The sequence below is a fragment of the Ranitomeya variabilis genome, chromosome 2, assembly GCF_051348905.1.
Source record: "Ranitomeya variabilis isolate aRanVar5 chromosome 2, aRanVar5.hap1, whole genome shotgun sequence".
Lineage (NCBI taxonomy): Eukaryota > Metazoa > Chordata > Amphibia > Anura > Dendrobatidae > Ranitomeya > Ranitomeya variabilis.
The window spans coordinates 995893095-995912845 of NC_135233.1; the positions used below are offsets into that span (position 1 = coordinate 995893095).

At 42.7% G+C, this 19751-nt stretch overlaps 1 protein-coding gene across 1 annotated transcript in view; it reads right to left on the reverse strand.

Annotated features, from left to right (window-relative positions):
• Nucleotides 1-281: 281 nt before the first annotated feature.
• Nucleotides 282-19751, reverse strand: part of LOC143808444 (vertebrate ancient opsin-like) — a 192697-nt gene continuing 173227 nt past the window's right edge. The window contains exon 4 of the mRNA XM_077291122.1: nt 282-2291. Coding sequence (XP_077147237.1) covers nt 2010-2291 — 282 coding nt within the window. The 3' untranslated portion in view covers nt 282-2009. The remainder of the gene's footprint in view (nt 2292-19751) is intronic.

The following is a 19751-nucleotide window of genomic DNA, read 5'->3' on the forward strand; positions in this document are numbered from 1 at the left end:
CAAGTGCTAAGCATCTCTGGGAACTCTTTCAAGATTGTTGGTAGACCATTCCCGGTGACTACCTCTTGAAGCTCATCAAGAGAATGCCAAGAGTGTGTAAAGCAGTCATCAAAGCAAAAGGTGGCTACTTTGAAGAACCTAGAATATAACACATATTTTCAGTTGTTTCACACTTTTTTGTAAAGTATATAATTCCACATGTGTTAATTCATAGTTTTGATGCCTTCAGTGTGAATGTACAATTTTCATAGTCATGAAAATGCAGAAAAATCTTTAAATGAGAAGGTGTGTTCAAACTTTTGGTCTGTACTGTACAGAATTTGGGGCTAAAAAAGATTTTTGTGGGAAAAAATTTATTTTTTTTTAATTTCACAGCTCCACTTTGTAAACTTTTATATATATTTATTATTTTGGATTTATTTCTGGTACGGGCACATGTTTTTAACTTATTTTATTCTAATGTAGTATTACTGTTTACCATTTTGTGAAATAAAGGTAATTTTTATTGGAACACTTCCTTGTCCGGTATTTCCTTTAGTCAATTGTTTTGGGTACCTTTTTCTTAGTACCATTATGGCCATACCTTTATTTTAACATGCATAATCTTGGTGAAAGGTTCTTTTAAAGGCTGTGTTCCCATGTTAAGTATTTGGCGAGATGCAGATTTTCTCAAGCATTTATGCTATATTAGGTTACCTGCGTTTCAACAGCATTTTTGATATTGCAGTTTTTGACTCTTTTTGGTGTGTCATGTTTTAAATAAAGCTGCTTTGCTTTTGGTACTTCCTGGTGTTTGACTTTGACAAAACTTTATTGACACAGTCATTTTTGGCTTGAATGTTTTTTTTAGTGCGTTTCAGCAGCGTTTTCACATATATTGCAATTCTCTGTGGAAAATTCTCACATACAACTCAGCCAACCTGCAAGGTAAAGACATGTTGTGAATTTAAAAAATTCACCACAGGTCAGTTTATTCAGCATAAAGAAAAAGCACAGTGGGTATGAGATTTCTATAAATGCCATCCACTTTGATGGAACTGTAAGCGGAAATTTACAGCATAAAAAACTCATTGTGGGAACTTAACCATGAGCTGCAGCAGAATTTGGCATGTACATGCACATATGTACAGAAAGGAGGCTAATACATATTAAAGATGACCTGACATCACTTTTACTTGCCTGTTTTAGTAAATACTTGCATTATTCATTGCGCTGTTTCTGTTTTGTAGTTCTTGATAATTCATCAATAAACTAACAATTGAGTGTTACCATTGTCCCTCTCAAAGTGGTGTGTTCCTACCCGCACTGACTCTGTCCAAGCAGTGCTTTCAGTTATGTGTATCCACTGTTAGGCTCACCTTGTGAAGTGGACCCCCTAAACCTCTGGTCTGGGTGGGTACAGAGACCCAGGGAGTGGGAGGAAGCAGGTAAGATGGCAAGTGGGGAGCAAGGACGTGGCACACTCAGGAATTTTGGGAGCAACAGGATGGATAAAGTGGAGGTTAGAAGGTATTGAAGCAGATTAAGCACGGTGTGTGCAGAAGGTGGAGTACACCAAACTAAAGTTTAGAAACTCAATCCTAAGGTACATGTGGGTGCCTTAATGAGCCTTAAAAGACCTAAGGAGATGATGTCACTGAGTTAAGTCAGGCAAAATCCAACGCGGAGCACAACAGAGGGCAGCAGACTGAGATGTAGGGAGCAAGTCTGAGATACCTGGGATAGGTTGTAGTGTTGAGACATCCCGACTGGTAACACACAATGGTTAGTTTATTCTCAAATTTCTGGGAGGACTCGTAGAAGAAAAATAGAGGAACAACACCACAGAGAGTTCTAAAACAAGTGAAAAACACAAGGGCATTTACTAGAATAGACAGGTCAGATGAACTGATGGGTTTTCTTTAATAAATTTTAACCTGTAAGGTAATTTTCTTATGTCTGGAAACCTTGATACAGACATCTTTCTCTGCCCCACAGTGTCCTCCTGGCCATTACATGAAAGATAAGCATCACTCCATATATTGAACTACTAGAGTCACAGCTGGACTTTGTGGTAATATACACATTTGGTTACTAGTGTCGCTTTGGCCGCTGGTGACGTGTTCTGTGTTGTTGACTTGAGTCTTTCCCTCTTCTGAGGTAGGATGTTTAGAGGAAGCAACGTTCATTGTGACGTTATCTGGTAGTTTACGTGTAGCCAAGCAAATCTTAGTAGATTTTGATGAAAATCTATTACTGGAGCATTGGGGTGCACGATTGCAATGAAGAAGGGCAATGAAGCATCTGTGAAACTGAAAAAAGAAAAGAGAACCGTTATAGATTTATCACACATATTCACAGTCAATACATCTCATATTTGATAATGGACACTTCCATGCATAATACTGGTCAATCATATAATCGCAGAAGAAATTCTCCTTTTTAAGACATAACAGTGAGGGGTACTTTCTCTAGTGATACAGTATTATATGTAATCCAAAACAACACACATCTACAGTAAAACAAACAACATTTTTACATAATTACAGAGGTTGAAAAAAGACCTCAGTCCATCAAGTACAACCTTTCTCCACCAATTTTACATTTTGTCACTAATGTAACTATAACCCGTATAATGTTACGTGTACTGAGGAAATCATTCAGCTCTATTTGAAAAGCTGTTATAGTGTTTGCCTTTATTACCTCTTGTGGTCGGCATTCCACAGTCTGTCTGCTCTAACTGTAAAGAACCCTTTCCGATTACGCTGCTTGACTCGCCTTTTTTTCACCCATAATGAGTGTCCCCTGGTCCATAGTATGGTCATTGGAAGTAAGACTAAGGGAGCATTGTCGTGGCAGAAATGCGTCAGGTTGTTTTACATTTTTTGTTTTAATCATGTTTGAATAAATTATTTTCAGATATGAGCGGTATTATGAGAGAACAGAATCTATTCTGTAACGAAATCAAACGAGCCAAAATGTCTCTAATACGCTAATACCTACACCGTCCGCTAACCCTAAATTATTTTCAGATATGACCTATATTATTAGAGAATTGGATATATTTGAATTAACCCTAAAAAGTGCTGGTGGTTTAACATAGCAGCATCAAGGACTATGCAATCAACCCTGCTATAAGCGCCTCTAATACACTCTTCCTACTCCAGAAGCTAATCCTACCCTAACTGAAGCTAAGAGCAGTATTCTAGAACAGAATTGATTTGAATTAGCCCTAAAAAGGGCTGTTGGTTTAACCCCTTCATGACCCAGCCTATTTTGGCCTTAATGACCTTGCCGTTTTTTGCAATTCTGACCAGTGTCCCTTTATGAGGTAATAACTCAGGAACGCTTCAACGGATCCTAGCGATTCTGAGATTGTTTTTTCGTGACATATTGGGCTTCATGTTAGTGGTAAATTTAGGTCGATAATTTTTGAGTTTATTTGTGAAAAAAACGGAAATGTGGCAAAAAATTTGAAAATTTCGCAATTTTCACATTTTGAATTTTTATTCTGTTAAACCAGAGAGTTATGTGACACAAAATAGTTAATAAATAACGTTTCCCACATGTCTACTTTACATCAGCACAATTTTGGAAACAATTTTTTTTTTTGCTAGGAAGTTATAAGGGTTAAAATTTGACCAGTGATTTCTCATTTTTACAACAAAATTTACAAAACCATTTTTTTTAGGGACCACCTCACATTTGAAGTCATTTTGAGGGTTCTATATGGCTGAAAATACCCAAAAGTGACACCATTCTAAAAACTGCACCCCTCAAGGTGCTAAAAACCACATTCAAGAAGTTTATTAACCCTTCAGGTGTTTCACAGCAGCAGAAGCAACATGGAAGTAAAAAATGAACATTTAACTTTTTAGTCACAAAAATGATTTTTAGCAACAATTTTTTTATTTTCCCAAGGGTAAAAGGAGAAACTGGACCAGGGACGTTGTTGTCCAATTTGTCCTGAGTACGCTGATACCTCATATGTGGGGGTAAACCACTGTTTGGGCGCACGGCAGGGCTCGGAAGGGAAGGAGCGCCATTTGACTTTTTTAATGAAAAATTGGCTCCAATCTTTAGCGGACACCATGTCGCGTTTGGAGAGCCCCCGTGTGCCTAAACATTGGAGCTCCCCCACAAGTGACCACATTTTGGAAACTAGACCCCCCAAGGAACTTATCTAGAAGCATAGTGAGCACTTTAAACCCCCAGGTGCTTCACAAATTGATCCGTAAAAATGAAAAAGTACTTTTTTTTCACAAAAAAATTATTTTAGCCTCAATTTTTTCATTTTCACATGGGCAACAGGATAAAATGGATCCTAAAATTTTGTTGGGCAATTTCTCCTGAGTACACCAATACCTCACATGTGGGGGTAAACCACTGTTTGGGCACATGGTAAGGCTCGGAAGGGAAGGAGCGCCATTTGACTTTTTGAATGGAAAATTATCTCCATCGTTAGCGGACACCATGTCGCGTTTGGAAAGCTCCTGTGTGCCTAAACATTGGAGCTCCTCCACAAGTGACCCCATTTTGGAAACTAGACCCCCCAAGGAACTCATCCAGAGGCATAGTGAGCACTTTAAACCCCCAGGTGCTTCACAAATTGATCCGCAAAAATGAAAAAGTACTTTTTTTTCACACAAAATTTCTTTTAGCCTCAATTCTTTCATTTTCACATGGGCAACAGGATAAAATGGATCCTAAAATTTGTTGGGCAATTTCTCCTGAGTATGCCGATACCTCATATGTGGGGGTAAACCACTGTTTGGGTGCACGGCAAGGCTCGGAAGGGGAGGCGTGCCATTTGACTTTTTGAATGGAAAATTAGCTCCAATCGTTAGCGGACACCATGTCGCGTTTGGAGAGCCCCTGTGTGCCTAAACATTGGAGCTCCCCTACAAGTGACCCCATTTTGGAAACTAGACCCCCCAAGAAACTTATCTAGATGCATAGTGAGCACTTATAACCCCCAGGTGCTTCACAGAAGTTTATAACGCAGAGCCGTGAAAATAAAAAAATAATTTTTCTTTCCTCAAAAATGATTTTTAGCCCAGAATTTTTTATTTTCCCAAGGGTAATAGGAGAAATTGGACCCCAAATGTTTTTGTCCAGTTTGTTCTGAGTACGATGATACCCGAAATGTGGGGGTAAACCACTGTTTGGGCGCACGGCAGGGCTCGGAAGGGAAGGCACGCCATTTGGCTTTTTGAATGGAAAATTAGCTCCAATCATTAGCGGACACCATGTCGCGTTTGGAGAGCCCCTGTGTGCCTAAACATTGGAGCTCCCGCACAAGTGACCCCATTTTGGAAACTAGACCTCCCAAGGAACTAATCTAGATGTGTGGTGAGCACTTTGAACCCCCAAGTGCTTCACAGAAGTTTATAACGCAGAGCCATGAAAATAAAAAATAATTTTTCTTTTCTCAAAAATGATTTTTTAGCCCACAATTTTTTATTTTCCCAAGGGTAACAGGAGAAATTGGACCCCAAAAGTTGTTGTCCAGTTTCTCCTGAGTACGCTGATACCCCATATGTGGGGGTAAACCACTGTTTTGGCACACGTCAGGGTTCGGAAGGGAAGTAGTGACGTTTTGAAATGCAGACTTTGATGGAATGCTCTGCGGGCGTCAGGTTGCGTTTGCAGAGCCCCTGATGTGCCTAAACAGTAGGAACTCCCCACAATTGACTCCATTTTGGAAACTAGACCCCCAAGGGAACTTATCTAGATGTGTAGTGAGCACTTTGAACCCCCAAGTGCTTCACAGAAGTTTATAACGCAGAGCCGTGAAAATAAAAAATGTGTTTCCTTTCCTCAAAAATATTTTTTTAGCCCAGAATTTTTTTATTTTTGCAAGAGTAACAGGAGAAATTGGACCCCAAAAGTTGTTGTCCAGTTTCTCCTGAGTACGCTGATACCCCATATGTGGGGGTAAACCACTGTTTTGGCACACGTCAGGGTTCGGAAGGGAAGTAGTGACGTTTTGAAATGCAGACTTTGATGGAATGCTCTGCGGGCGTCAGGTTGCGTTTGCAGAGCCCCTGATATGCCTAAACAGTAGAAACCCCCCACAAGTGACCCCATTTTGGAAACTAGACCCCCCAAGGAACTTATCTAGATGTGTGGTGAGCACGTTCAACCCCCAAGTGCTTCACAGAAGTTTACAACGCAGAGCCGTGAAAATAAAAAATCATTTTTCTTTCCTCAAAAAAGATGTTGTAGCAAGCAATTTTTTATTTTCACAAGGGTAACAGGAGAATTTGGACCCCAATATTTGTTGCCCAGTTTGTTGTGAGTACGCTGATACCCCATATGTGGGGGTAAACCACTGTTTTGGCACACGTCGGGGTTCGGAAGGGAAGTAGTGACGTTTTGAAATGCAGACTTTGATGGAATGCTCTGCGGGCGTCAGGTTGCGTTTGCAGAGCCCCTGATATGCCTAAACAGTAGAAACCCCCCACAAGTGACCCCATTTTGGAAACTAGACCCCCCAAGGAACTTATCTAGATGTGTGGTGAGCACTTTCAACCCCCAAGTGCTTCACAGAAGTTTATAACGCAGAGCCGTGAAAATAAAAAATAATTGTTCTTTCCTCAAAAATTATGTTTTAGCAAGTAATTTTTTATTTTTGCAAGGGTAACAGGAGAAATTAGACCCCAGCAGTTGTTGCCCAGTTTGTCCTGAGTACGCTGGTACCCCAAATGTGGGGGTAAACCACTGTTTGGGCGCACGTCGGGGCTTGGAAGGGCGGGAGCACCATTTGACTTTTTGAACGCAAGATTGGCTGGAATCAATGGTGGCGCCATGTTGCGTTTGGAGACCCCTGATGTGCCTAAACAGTGGAAACCCCTCAATTCTAACTTCAACACTAACCCCAACACACCCCTAATCCTAATCCCAACTGTAGCCATAACCCTAATCACAACCTTAACCCCAACACACCCCTAACCACAACCCTAACCGCAACACACCCGTAACCCTAATTCCAACCCTAATCCTAACCCTAATCCCAACAGTAACCCTAATCCCAACCCTAACCACAACTGTAACCCCAACACACCCCTAACCCTATCCGTAACCCTAACCACAAGCCTAATCTTAACCCTATTTCAAACCCTAGCCCTAATTCCAACCCTAACTCTAATTCCAACCCTAACCCTAAGGCTATGTGCCCACGTTGCGGATTCGTGTGAGATTTTTCCTCATGATTTTTGAAAAATCTGCAGGTAAAAGGCACTGCGTTTTACCTGCGGATTTACAGCAGATTTCCAGTGTTTTTTTGTGCAGATTTCACCTGCGGATTCCTATTGAGGAACAGGTGTAAAACGCTGCGGAATCCGCACAAAGAATTGACATGCTGCGGAAAATACAACGCAGCGTTTCTGCACGGAATTTTCCGCACCATGGGCACAGCGGATTTGGTTTTCCTTAGGTGTACATGGTACTGTAAACCTGATGGAAAACTGCTTCGAATTCGCAGCGGCCAATCCGCTGCGGATCCGCGGCCAATCCGCTGCCAATCCGCTGCGGATCCGCGGCCAATCCGCTGCGGATCCGCTGCCGATCCGCTGCCAATCCGCTGCCGATCCGCTGCCGATCCGCTGCCGATCCGCTGCGGATCCGCGGCCGATCCGCTCTGTGTGCACATGCCATAACCCTAACCCTAACCCTAACCCTACCCGTAACCCTAACCCTACCCCTAACCCTACCCCTAGTTCTAACCCTAGTTCTAACCCTAACCCTAGTGGAAAAAGAAAAAAAAATATTTTCTTTATTTTATTATTGTCCCTACCTATGGGGGTGATAAAGGGGGGGGCTTATTTATTATTTTTTTATTTTGATCGCTGTGATAGAACCTACCACAGCGATCAAAATGTACCTCTAATGAATCTGCCGGCCGGCGGGCGCACTGAGCATGCGCCCGCCATTTTGGAAGATGGCGGCGCCCATGATGGAGGCGGACGGGGACCGGGAGCCTCGGTAAGTATAAGGGGGGGGAGATCGGGGCACGGGGGGGGCGTCGGAGCACGGGGGGGTGACATAGGAGCAGGGGGGGAGCGGGCAGGAGGACGGGGGAGCGGACAGCAGGACGGGGGAGCCGGCAGGCGGACGGAGGGGACCGGACCCTATAACGGAGCACTGGGGGGGCGATCGGTGGGGTGGGGGGGGTCACATTAGTGTTTCCAGCCATGGCCGATGATATTGCAGCATCGGCCATGGCTGGATTGTAATATTTCACCAGTTTTTTAGGTGAAATATTACAAATCGCTCTGATTGGCAGTTTCACTTTCAACAGCCAATCAGAGCGATCGTAGCCACGGGGGGGTGAAGCCACCCCCCCTGGGCTGAAGTACCACTCCCCCTCTCCCTGCAGATCGGGTAAAATAGGAGTTAACCCCTTCACCCGATCTGCAGGGACGCGATCATTCCATGACGCCACATAGGCGTCATGGGTCGGATTGGCACGGGTTTTCATGACGCCTATGTGGCGTCATGGGTCGGGAAGGGGTTAATCTTGCACCAGCAGGTAAATAAACGCTATAGAACACACTGTCCCTTCTGCAGCAGCGACTCTCCCTACACTGGGTACAATGCACCAAAGATGGTGTCTCTTGGTCTTATATAGACCTGATGAAGCTATGTGGCTGACCAAGCACAGTAATGCCAGTAGCCAATATGGTTACGGCATTACCCTGATTGGCAGACGATCCCCGCATCTTTAGTGGCTGAAAATCATGCGCCAAACATGTGGGGTGGAGAATCGAGCATGGCAAGTGAGTACCCGGATACTCGATGGAGTGCCAAGCTTCTTGAGCACAGTGATGCTCAAACGAGAACTGAGCAGGGTAGAGCATGTTCACTCATCTCTAATGGAAACAGCAACTCATCCTGGCTGTAGGAAGTGATCAAGTCTTATATTTATTTGTTCTATACAACACAACATACCAGCTCTGTTAAATCTACTCATTTCTCTGACTTATGTTGACTTTGAATTATCTACATAAGATCCTCTGTTGTAATGACATTAGAAATAGAAGAAAAAAAACAATCACCACCACTTTAACCTTCAAGAGAAATTTTCAGAAATAGCCATTATTATCAAAGAGGAATAGATGAGAGATGAGATCATGTAGTGTGCAGTAAGTGGAATTTTAGATATAATAACACAAGACAATCAATCCAAGCTAAGCAAAACGCTGCCAGTTCTCATCTAGTTCCCTCTGCTATGAGAAATGTAACATATTTACAAATGTTATTATTCTTGTCTTATTGAGTGAAATGAAATAGAAATGATGCATTATGATATCTATTTGGAGGATGGATGATTTTAAAAATGATTATAACTGAAAACTTTTAGCTTAGATAAAAGGGTATGCCCATTCTATAAGATATGTCATTGATTTCTGGTGAGTAGGAGTCCTGACCTGACTGCAGGGACCCCTGACAATTATAAAGGGGCTATAATGCTGGCTTAGTGCTGCATCCCCTTCACAATTTTTTTTTCACTGAATGGCCATGATGATCCCAGATATTTGCTATGCAGTGAACTACAAAAAAAAGCCCCAATTGGAAGAAACACTTCATCCCGTTTATTCTCAGGATTCATGTGAGTCCTGGCAGTTACGGTAGATTAAAAAGTTCTGAAATATCTAGCAAGGTAAAACTAGTTTAAAGAGCACAGTATTAACAATCATCATCCAACAAACAACAATCCCGTCCCCATATAAACTCAAGAAACTCAAGACACAAATCTATTGAAAACAAGTGCAAAGATTATTCAGGAGTGAGGACACTTACATTTATCTTCAATTATATCGCCCTAGTGAGCCGACACACAGCTTTTGGGCAGGGAGGGAGAAATGAAGTATACACGCACTACAGCACAGGATCACAGCTGTGAGCCCGTGCTGTACTGTCAGTATACTTTTTTGCTTCCACACCTGCCCAGGAGCTGTGGTATGATCAGAATATCTTACTGCACAGTTAGACATGGCTATTATACACTAAACAGCAGGGGCACATTTATAAGATTATCTCAGCACAGGAAAAACATTTTTATTTAAATATATCCAACTGTGGAACTTATTATTTCAAGATCTATTGATTAAAATGAATTTTGGTTCTTGGGAAAATCCCTTTAAGTAACAACCCAGCATGAAGTAAGCTACCGATAGTGGTAGATACATTAAAAGCAACCAGAATTCTATCATGTAGAGTAACTCACTGAACATATAGAGAATTTTTTGAATTTGGAAATGTCAGAAGTTTTAGTCAATGGTAGTCAATGGTCCTTAGATAAAATACTAACCAATTGTCAATTTTTTTTTTAAAAAAAGTACCTATTGAGGTTATATAAGTTATGCCATGAACCTGCAAAAACTTTTTCTATTCTTACTTGAGAAGGAAAGTTTGTCAGAACATTTACAGAATTTAAAAAAGTATAATAAGACCAAGAAGAACATAATGTATTACTGGGTCATAGTTATTGGCAGCAGGTGGTTGAGCTGGTGGGAATCAAAATCCTTTAAATGTATCACTTTCATCTTCTATTGCTCAGTAACTTTGGCTTAAGGAGACATGACTTTCAAATATTCTTAAAAATACATTTAAATTTGTTCAATTCTTTAAAAAAATGAAAAATCTGAAGCAAAGGACTAAATTACTAGATGAACGGAAGTAAAACAAGTTATAATGAAAAACATAGTAACATTTAAAGATATATAAAAATTACCCAAAAAACTAATAATAGTCATGTATTTATTAAACTAGCTGAAGAGCCCGGGCATAGTAACTAACTGTGGTTAGTTATAACAAATTATAATGATCATCCTCCATCCCATAGTCCCATGCCCATATATCCATCATACGCATCCTCCATCCCATAGTCCCATGCCCATATACCCATCACACATCCCCCATCCCATAGTCCCGTGCCCATATTCCCATCATACATATCCTCCATCCTGTTACACCCGGTCCGGTTCCTGTACCTTCGCGGGGTCCCCGTCGGGACTCCCGCTCTGTGCCGTCTCCACGCTGTCCGGACGGGACCTCTGTTTCTCCTCTGCTCCCTGGTGTGCAGCCAGCAGGTCCTCGCGCTGTGTGCTTAGGTCACGTGCGTGCTCACTGCCGGTCTCTTAAAGAGACAGTGCTCATTTTTCAAAAGGTGCTTCTGACCAATGGCGTGTGTATGATTGCTATTTCTAGTTCCTCCACCATAGCGAGGGTGCCAGAGAAACAAGTATCCTCAGCTGCTAGCTTCCTGTTCCTGCTATCATGTGCTTCTGTTCTGAAGTCTCTGTCAGTGCTTCGCTTACACTGTTTGTCTCCACAGACTATCTGCTACCTGTTACCTGGCTATTCTGGACGATCTCCAGCCTGCTTACTCCGGTTCCGTATCATCCCGCCATTCAGCCACCTGAACCTCAGGACAACGTCGGTACCACTGGAACCAGTCTCTACCCATACTCCTGGTTTCCACCAGTTAGCTCTATGTCACCTGCTAACCCTGTTTGTCCATCTGTCCCGCGGGGTCAGCTACCACTAGTCCGGGGTCCAACTGGAGGTAGCACCCATGTGTCCCCCAGGTGTCCCATTCTGACCCTGTTCAAGGGGCCTTACTACAGGTGTCTGGGCTCATGTAGTCATGCCCCCTTCAGAGCCCCCCGGACCATGTTCCAGAGGTTCCACGCTTTATGACAATAAAAACGAATGTGAACTTTACCACCTGTGCCTCCGTTTCCATTCGTTACAGATTGCTCCAGCCATGGAACCCGCTGGATCCCAGGTACCTCCGGCCATGGAGCTATGTCTGGAGGTTACCCATCTGAGGAGTCAACAGGACAAGCTCACGATTTTTCTGCACAACTCGTGTACTCGCATGGAATCCCTGGTCTCTTTGCCTGCACCCAACTCTGCCACTGGCATCCAGGTATCTAGCTGCATAGCAAGTAGAGGTCCTCGCTTGGCGGCTCCCACTCACTTCCGTGGCGACCCCGTTCAGTGTCGGGGGTTCATTATTCAGTGCACGCTGCACTTTGAACTCCTGGGGCATATGTTTGCTTCTGATGGGGCCAAGGTGGGCTTCATCATGTCTCACCTTGCTTCAAAAATGTGGCCACATCTGAGTTTGTCATTCTTTTGTGCTCAGATTCTCCTTGTATGGAGAACAATAAGTGTACCAAAGAATGAAAAGATGAAATGTAGCCTGCTGTTGGTAGCACAATAGTAAGAAAACTAATTTTGCTTTTATCATGTGAACCACTGTATGGAGAACAATATCAGCACCCAAAAATGTAAAACTGACATCTAAAAAAAAAAAACACACCAAAAACAGGCAGAGATGCCTTCAATCAGGGATTGGCCGTGTGGTACACCAATTCCTGTTCACACAGGATGCATTTTAGCACTGGGCAGCCCGCCATAGGGCGTCATTAATAGGCTGGAGCCAGATGCTTGCATTCCTTGTGTGAACACGCCACATACAGTTTTTATCTTAGTGCATTGGTGTACCACACGGCCAATCCCTGATTGAAGGCTGGCTGTTTCATTAGGTATTGCACCTGTGCATTTGCTATTTTATTTGGGTCCGCTGCACCCTGCTTGTGCATTTGTATTGAGGCCTATTCAGACAGGTAAGCATCTCTGCCTGTTTTTGGTGTGTTTTCTTGAATTGTTCCTTTTTTGGTGTTTTTCATGTTAGTGTAGGACTGGCAAAAAGTAAGGACCCTTGACGTGGGTTGCCAGCTTCCATATTATGGCCAGAATATTAACCAATACCTTACATATATTTATATGTTTTGTTTTGCACGTATATTTTTTTGCAGGGTGCAGTTGGGCCCAAATGGTTCTGTATACTGTGGCCTCTGTTCACACAGGATGCATTTTAGCACTGGGCAGCCCGCCATAGGGCGTCATTAATAGGCTGGAGCCAGATGCTTGCATTCCTTGTGTGAACACGCCACATACAGTTTTTATCTTAGTGCATTGGTGTACCACACGGCCAATCCCTGATTGAAGGCTGGCTGTTTCATTAGGTATTGCACCTGTGCATTTGCTATTTTATTTGGGTCCGCTGCACCCTGCTTGTGCATTTGTATTGAGGCCTATTCAGACAGGTAAGCATCTCTGCCTGTTTTTGGTGTGTTTTCTTGAATTGTTCCTTTTTTGGTGTTTTTAAAACTGACATCTAGCCTGCTGTATAATGTTACTAACAGAAGAAAGTATTTTTTTTAACTGTGGATGAGGCCTGTATAAAATCAAATATATGCTCAAAACAATTTTAAACTCTGATCTAGCCTGCTGTTTCACATTTGTAACAGAATTTTTTTTAATCTACATGAGCTCTGCAGACAGCTTAATTTCACTGACACAAAATTACAACGTGGGAGATGGCATGCTGAATCACATTAGCAACAGCCAAAAAAATAATTGTTTACTGTGCAACAGCTCAACACAGAACAATTTCACCGCCACAAAATTACAGCTTGGGATATGGCGAGCTGTATAATATTTAACAGAATTTTTTTTGTAATCTGCATGAGCTATGCAGACAGTTAACCACTTCACCCCCAAGGGTGGTTTGCACGTTAATGACCGGGCCAATTTTTACAATTCTGACCACTGTCCCTTTATGAGGCTATAACTCTGGAACGCTTTGACGGATCTTGGCGATTCTGACATTGTTTTCTCGTGACATATTGTACTTCATGTTAGTGGTAAAATTTATTCGATATAACTTGCGTTTATTTGTGAAAAAAATGGAAATTTGGCGAAAATTTTGAAAATTTTGCAATTTTCCAACTTTGAATTTTTATGCCCTTAAATCACAGACATATGTCACGCAAAATACTTAATAAGTAACATTTCCCACATGTCTACTTTACATCAGTACAATTTTGGAACCAAAATTTTTTTTTGTGACGGAGTTATAAGGGTTAAAAGTTGACCAGCAATTTCTCATTTTTACAACACCATTTTTTTTTAGGGACCACATCTCATTTGAAGTCATTTTGAGGGGTCTATATGATAGAAAATACTCAAGTGTGACACCATTCTAAAAACTGCACCCCTCAAGGTGCTCAAAACCACATTCAAGAAGTTTATTAACCCTTCAGGTGTTTCACAGGAATTTTTGGAATGTTTAAATAAAAATGAACATTTAACTTTTTTTCACACAAAATTTATTTCAGCTCCAATTTGTTTTATTTTACCAAGGGTAACAGGAGAAAATGGACCCCCAAAGTTGTTGTACAATTTGTCCTGAGTACGCTGATACCCCATATGTGGGGGTAAACCATTGTTTGGGCGCATGGCAGAGCTTGGAAGGGAAGGAGCGCCATTTGACTTTTCAATGCAAAATTGACTGGAATTGAGATGGGACGCCATGTTGCGTTTGGAGAGCCCCTGATGTGCCTAAACACTGAAACCCCCTACAAGTGACACCATTTTGGAAAGTAGACCCCCTAAGGAACTTATCTTGATGTGTGGTGAGCACTTTGACCCACCAAGTGCTTCACAGAAGTTTATAATGCAGAGCCGTAAAAATAAAAAATCATATTTTTTCACAAAAATGATCTTTTCGCCCCCAATTTTTTATTTTCCCAAGGGTAAGAGAAGAAATTGGACCCCAAAAAATGTTGTGCAATTTGTCCTGAGTACGCTGATACCCGATATGTGGGTGTAAACCATTGTTTGGGCACATGGCAGAGCTTGGAAGGGAAGGAGCGCCATTTGACTTTTCAATGCAAAATTGACTGGAATTGAGATGGGACGCCATGTTGCGTTTGGAGAGCCCCTGATGTGCCTAAACATTGAAACTCCCTACAAGTGACACCATTTTGGAAAGTAGACCCCCTAAGGAACTTATCTAGATGTGTGGTGAGCACTTTGACCCACCAAGTGCTTCACAGAAGTTTATAATGCAGAGCCGTAAAAATAAAAAATCATATTTTTTCACAAAAATGATCTTTTTGCCCCCAATTTTTTATTTTCCCAAGGGTAAGAGAAGAAATTGGACCCCAAAAAATGTTGTGCAATTTGTCCTGAGTATGATGATACCCCATATGTGGGTGTAAACCATTGTTTGGGCGCATGGCAGAGCTTGGAAGGGAAGGAGAGCCATTTGACTTTTCAATGCAAAATTGACTGGAATTGAGATGGGACGCCATGTTGCGTTTGGAGAGCCCCTGATGTGCCTAAACATTGAAACTCCCTACAAGTGACACCATTTTGGAAAGTAGACCCCCTAAGGAACTTATCTAGATGTGTTTTGAGAGCTTTGAACCCCCAAGTGTTTCACTACAGATTATAACGCAGAGCCATGAAAATAATTTTTTTTTTTTTTCTCAAAAATGATTTTTTAGCCCCCAGCTTTGTATTTTTACAAGGGTAACAGAATAAATTGGACCCCAAAATTTGTTTTCCAATTTGTCCTGAGTACGCTGATACCCCATATGTGGGGGGGAACCACTGTTTGGGCGCATGACAGAGCTCGGAAGGGAAGGAGCGCCATTTGGAATGCAGACTTAAATGGATTGGTCAGCAGCCGTCACGTTGCATTTGCAGAGCCCCTGATGTACCCAAACAGTACAAACCCCCCACAAGTGACCCCATATTGGAAACTAGACCTCCCAAGGAACTTATCTAGATGTGTTTTGAGAACTTTGAACCCCCAAGTGTTTCACTAAAGTTTATAGCGCCATGCCGTGAAAATAAAAATTCTTTTTTTTTTCACAAAAATGATTTTTTAGCCCCCAGTTTTGTATTTTCACAAGGGTAACAGGATAAATTAGACCCCAAAAGTTGTTGTCCAATTTGTCCTGAGTACGCTGATACCCCATATGTGGGGGGGAACCACTGTTTGGGTGCATGACAGAGCTCGGAAGGGAAGGAGCGCCATTTGGAATGCAGCCTTAAATGGATTGGTCTGCAGGCGTCACGTTGCATTTGCAGAGCCCCTGATGTACCCAAACAGTACAAACCCCCCACAAGTGACCCCATATTGGAAACTAGACCTCCCAAGGAACTTATCTAGATGTGTTGTGAGAACTTTGAACCCCCAAGTGTTTCACTACAGTTTATAACGCAGAGCCATGAAAATAAAACATCTTTTTTTTCCCACAAAAATGATTTTTAGCCCCCCAAATTTTTATTTTCCTAAGGATAACAAGAGAACTTGGACCCCAGAAGTTGTTGTTCAATTTGTCCCGAGTACGCTGATAACACATATGTTGGGGTAAACCCCTTTTTGGGCGCACGGGAGAGCTCGGAAGGGAAGGAGCACTGTTTTACTTTTTCAACGCAGAATTGGCTGGAATTGAGATTGGACGCCATGTCGCGCTTGGAGAGCCCCTGATGTGCCTGGACAGTGAAAACTCCCCAATTCTACCTGAAACCCTAACCCAAACACACCCCTAACCCTAATCCCAACGGTAACCCTAACCACACCCCTAGCCCTGACACACCCATAATTCTAATCCCAACCCTAATCCAAACGTAAATGTAATCCAAACCCTAACCCTAACTTTAGCCCCAACCCTAACTTTAGCCCCAACCCTAACTTTACCTCCAACCCTAGCCCTAACCCTAACCCTACCCCTAACCCTATACGTGACTGAAATACGTGGCACTGAAATACGTGGCACTGAAATACGTGGCACTGAAATACGTGGCACTGAAATACGTGATACGTGGCACTTAAATACGTGGCACTGAAACACGTGGCACTGAAATACGTGATACGTGGCACTGAAATACGTGGCACTGAAATACGTGGCATTGAAATACGTGCAACTGAAATACGTGGTACTAAAATATGTGGCACTGAAATACGTGATACGTGGCACTGAAATACGTGATACGTGGCACTGAAATACGTGGCACTGAAACACGTGGCACTGAAATACGTGATACGTGGCACTGAAATACGTGGCACTGAAATACGTGGCACTGAAATACGTGGCACTATGACTGTCAGAAAATGTTCATTAAACGGTTAGGGGTGAGGTTAGGGGTAGAGTTAGGGTTAGGGTTTGGATCCCTTTATCACCTTGATGGTGGTGGGTGGCTTTTCAGTGTGTTTTCTGTTTTTTTTCGATAAAAATGCATGCGTTTTTAACGCAAACGCATGTGCTTAAAAACACAAGAAAATACTGCAGGTTGTATTTCTGAAAATGAACGCATGCAGAAAAAAAACGCATGCGTTTGAAAACGCGACCAAACGCGTACAAAAAAACCGCATGCGTTTTCAATGTTAAATATAGGGAAAAAACGCATGCGTTTTTTTGTGCAAAAAACGCTGCAGACAAAAACGCAAGTGTGAAACCAGCGACGCTTTTTATAGCAAAAAAGTTTTTGCGTCTCCACATTTTGAGACCTATAATTTTTCCACATTTTGCTCCACAGAGTCATGTGAGGTCTTGTTTTTTGCGGGACGAGTTGACGTTTTTATTGGTAACATTTTCGGACACGTGACCATTTTTGATCGCTTTTTATTCCGATTTTTGTGAGGCAGAATGACCAAAAAACAGCTATTCATAAATTTCTTTTGGGAGAGGCGTTTATACCGTTCCGCGTTTGGTAAAATTGATAAAGCAGTTTTATTCTTCGGGTCAGTACGATTACAGCGATATCTCATTTATATCATTTTTTTTATGTTTTGGCGCTTTTATACGATAAAAACTATTTTATAGAAAAAATAATTATTTTGGTATCGCTTTATTCTCAGGACTATAACTTTTTTATTTTTTTGCTGATGATGCTGTATGGCAGCTTGTTTTTTGCGGGACAAGATGACGTTTTCAGCGGTACCATGGATATTTATATCAGTCTTTTTGATCGCGTGTTATTCCACTTTTTGTTCGGCGGTATGGTAATAAAGCGTTGTTTTTTGCCTCGTTTTTTTTTTTTTTTTCTTACGGTGTTTACTGAAGGGGTTAACTAGTGGGGCAGTTTTATAGGTTGGGTCGTTACGGACGTGCCGATACTAAATATGTGTACTTTTATTGTTTTGTTTTTTTTATTTAGATAAAGAAATGTATTTATGGGAATAATATATATATTTTTTTATTATTTATTTAGGAATTTTTTTCTTTTTTTTTTTACACATGTGGAAAAAATTTTTTTAAACTTTTTTACTTTGTCCCAGGGGGGGACATCACAGATCATTGATCTGGCAGTGTGCACAGCACTCTGCCAGATCTGCGATCTGCTGTGTAGGGCTGCAGGCTTACCAGTGTCTGCTCTGAGCAGGCACTCGGTAAGCCACCTCCTTCCCTGCAGGACCCGGATGCCGCGGCCATCTTGGATCCGGGACCTGCAGCCAGGAAGGAGGTAGGAGACCCTCGCAGCAACGCGATCACATCGCGTTGCTCCGGGGGTCTCAGGGAAGCCCGCAGGGAGCCCCCTCCCTGCGCGATGCTTCCCTATACCGCCGGTACACTGCGATCATGTTTGATCGCGGTGTGCCGGGGGTTAATGTGCCGGGGGCGGTCCATGACCGCTCCTGGCACATAGTGCCGGATGTCAGCTGCGATAGGCAGCTGACACCCGGCCGCGATCGGCCGCGCTCCCCCCGTGAGCGCGGCCGATCGCGTATGACGTACTATCCCGTCGGTGGTCATACGGGCCCACCCCACCTCGACGGGATAGTACGTCTGATGTCAGGAAGGGGTTAAACTTCACTGCCACTAAATGACAGTAATTTATAGTGTGCTAAATCATTTTAGCAACTGCCCAAAAAAATGTTTTACTTTACAACAGATCTACACAGAACAATTTCCCCACCATAAAATTACAACTTGGAATATGGAGGGCTGTATCACATTTAGCAACAGAAAAATGTATTTTTTTTATCTGCATGAGCTATGGAGACAGTTCAATTTCACCACCACTAAATAACAAGGTGAGATAAGGCATGCTGAATCACGTTAGCAACAGCCAAAATAATATTTTTTTACTGTGCAACAGCTCTACACACAGAACAATTTCACCATTACAAAATTACAATGTGGGATATAGCAGGCTGTATCACGTTTAACACCAAAAAAAAAATATTTTTTCAATATGCATGAGCTCTGCAGACAGCTGCACCACACTATTAGCACAAACGAGTTAGATGCTGGAAAGTCGATTTCACACAGGATCCTACCTAGCATAGGCTACGTTCACATTTGCGGCTAGCGCCGCAGCGTCGGGCGCCGCAGCGGCGCCGCATGCATCATGCGCCCCTATATTTAACATGGGGGCGCATGGACATGCGGTGCACTTGCTTTTTGCGCCGCATGCGTCCCTGCGGCGCCCGCGTCGGGGCGCAGAGGACGCAGCAAGTTGCATTTTTGCTGCGTCCAAAATCAATGGAAAAAAGGACGCATGCGGCGCAAAAAGCAGCGTTGTGCATGTGTTCACATTTGCGCTGTGCGTTGCGGCGGCGACGCTGCGGCGCACACCGCAAATGTGAACGTAGCCTTAAGTAGCTAACAATCAACTGCCTTTCTAACTATCTGACAACATGCAGCAGGAGTGGCCTATCTGCAATGTTACACTGATAAAATGGTGCCATCAAAATAACATGTCCGCTTTTTATATGGAGAGGGACATGTGACTTCGGCAGCCAATGACAGAAGCCCTTGTGTCTAGATGTTGTGGATAGTTTCGGCACCCTGATTGGCTTCTGGAAACTCCACTCATGAAGTTAATTAAGAAATAACAGACGCCGCTGCTCTGAACTCTTTCCAACCCCTGCCCTCAAAAAACACATCCCCCTG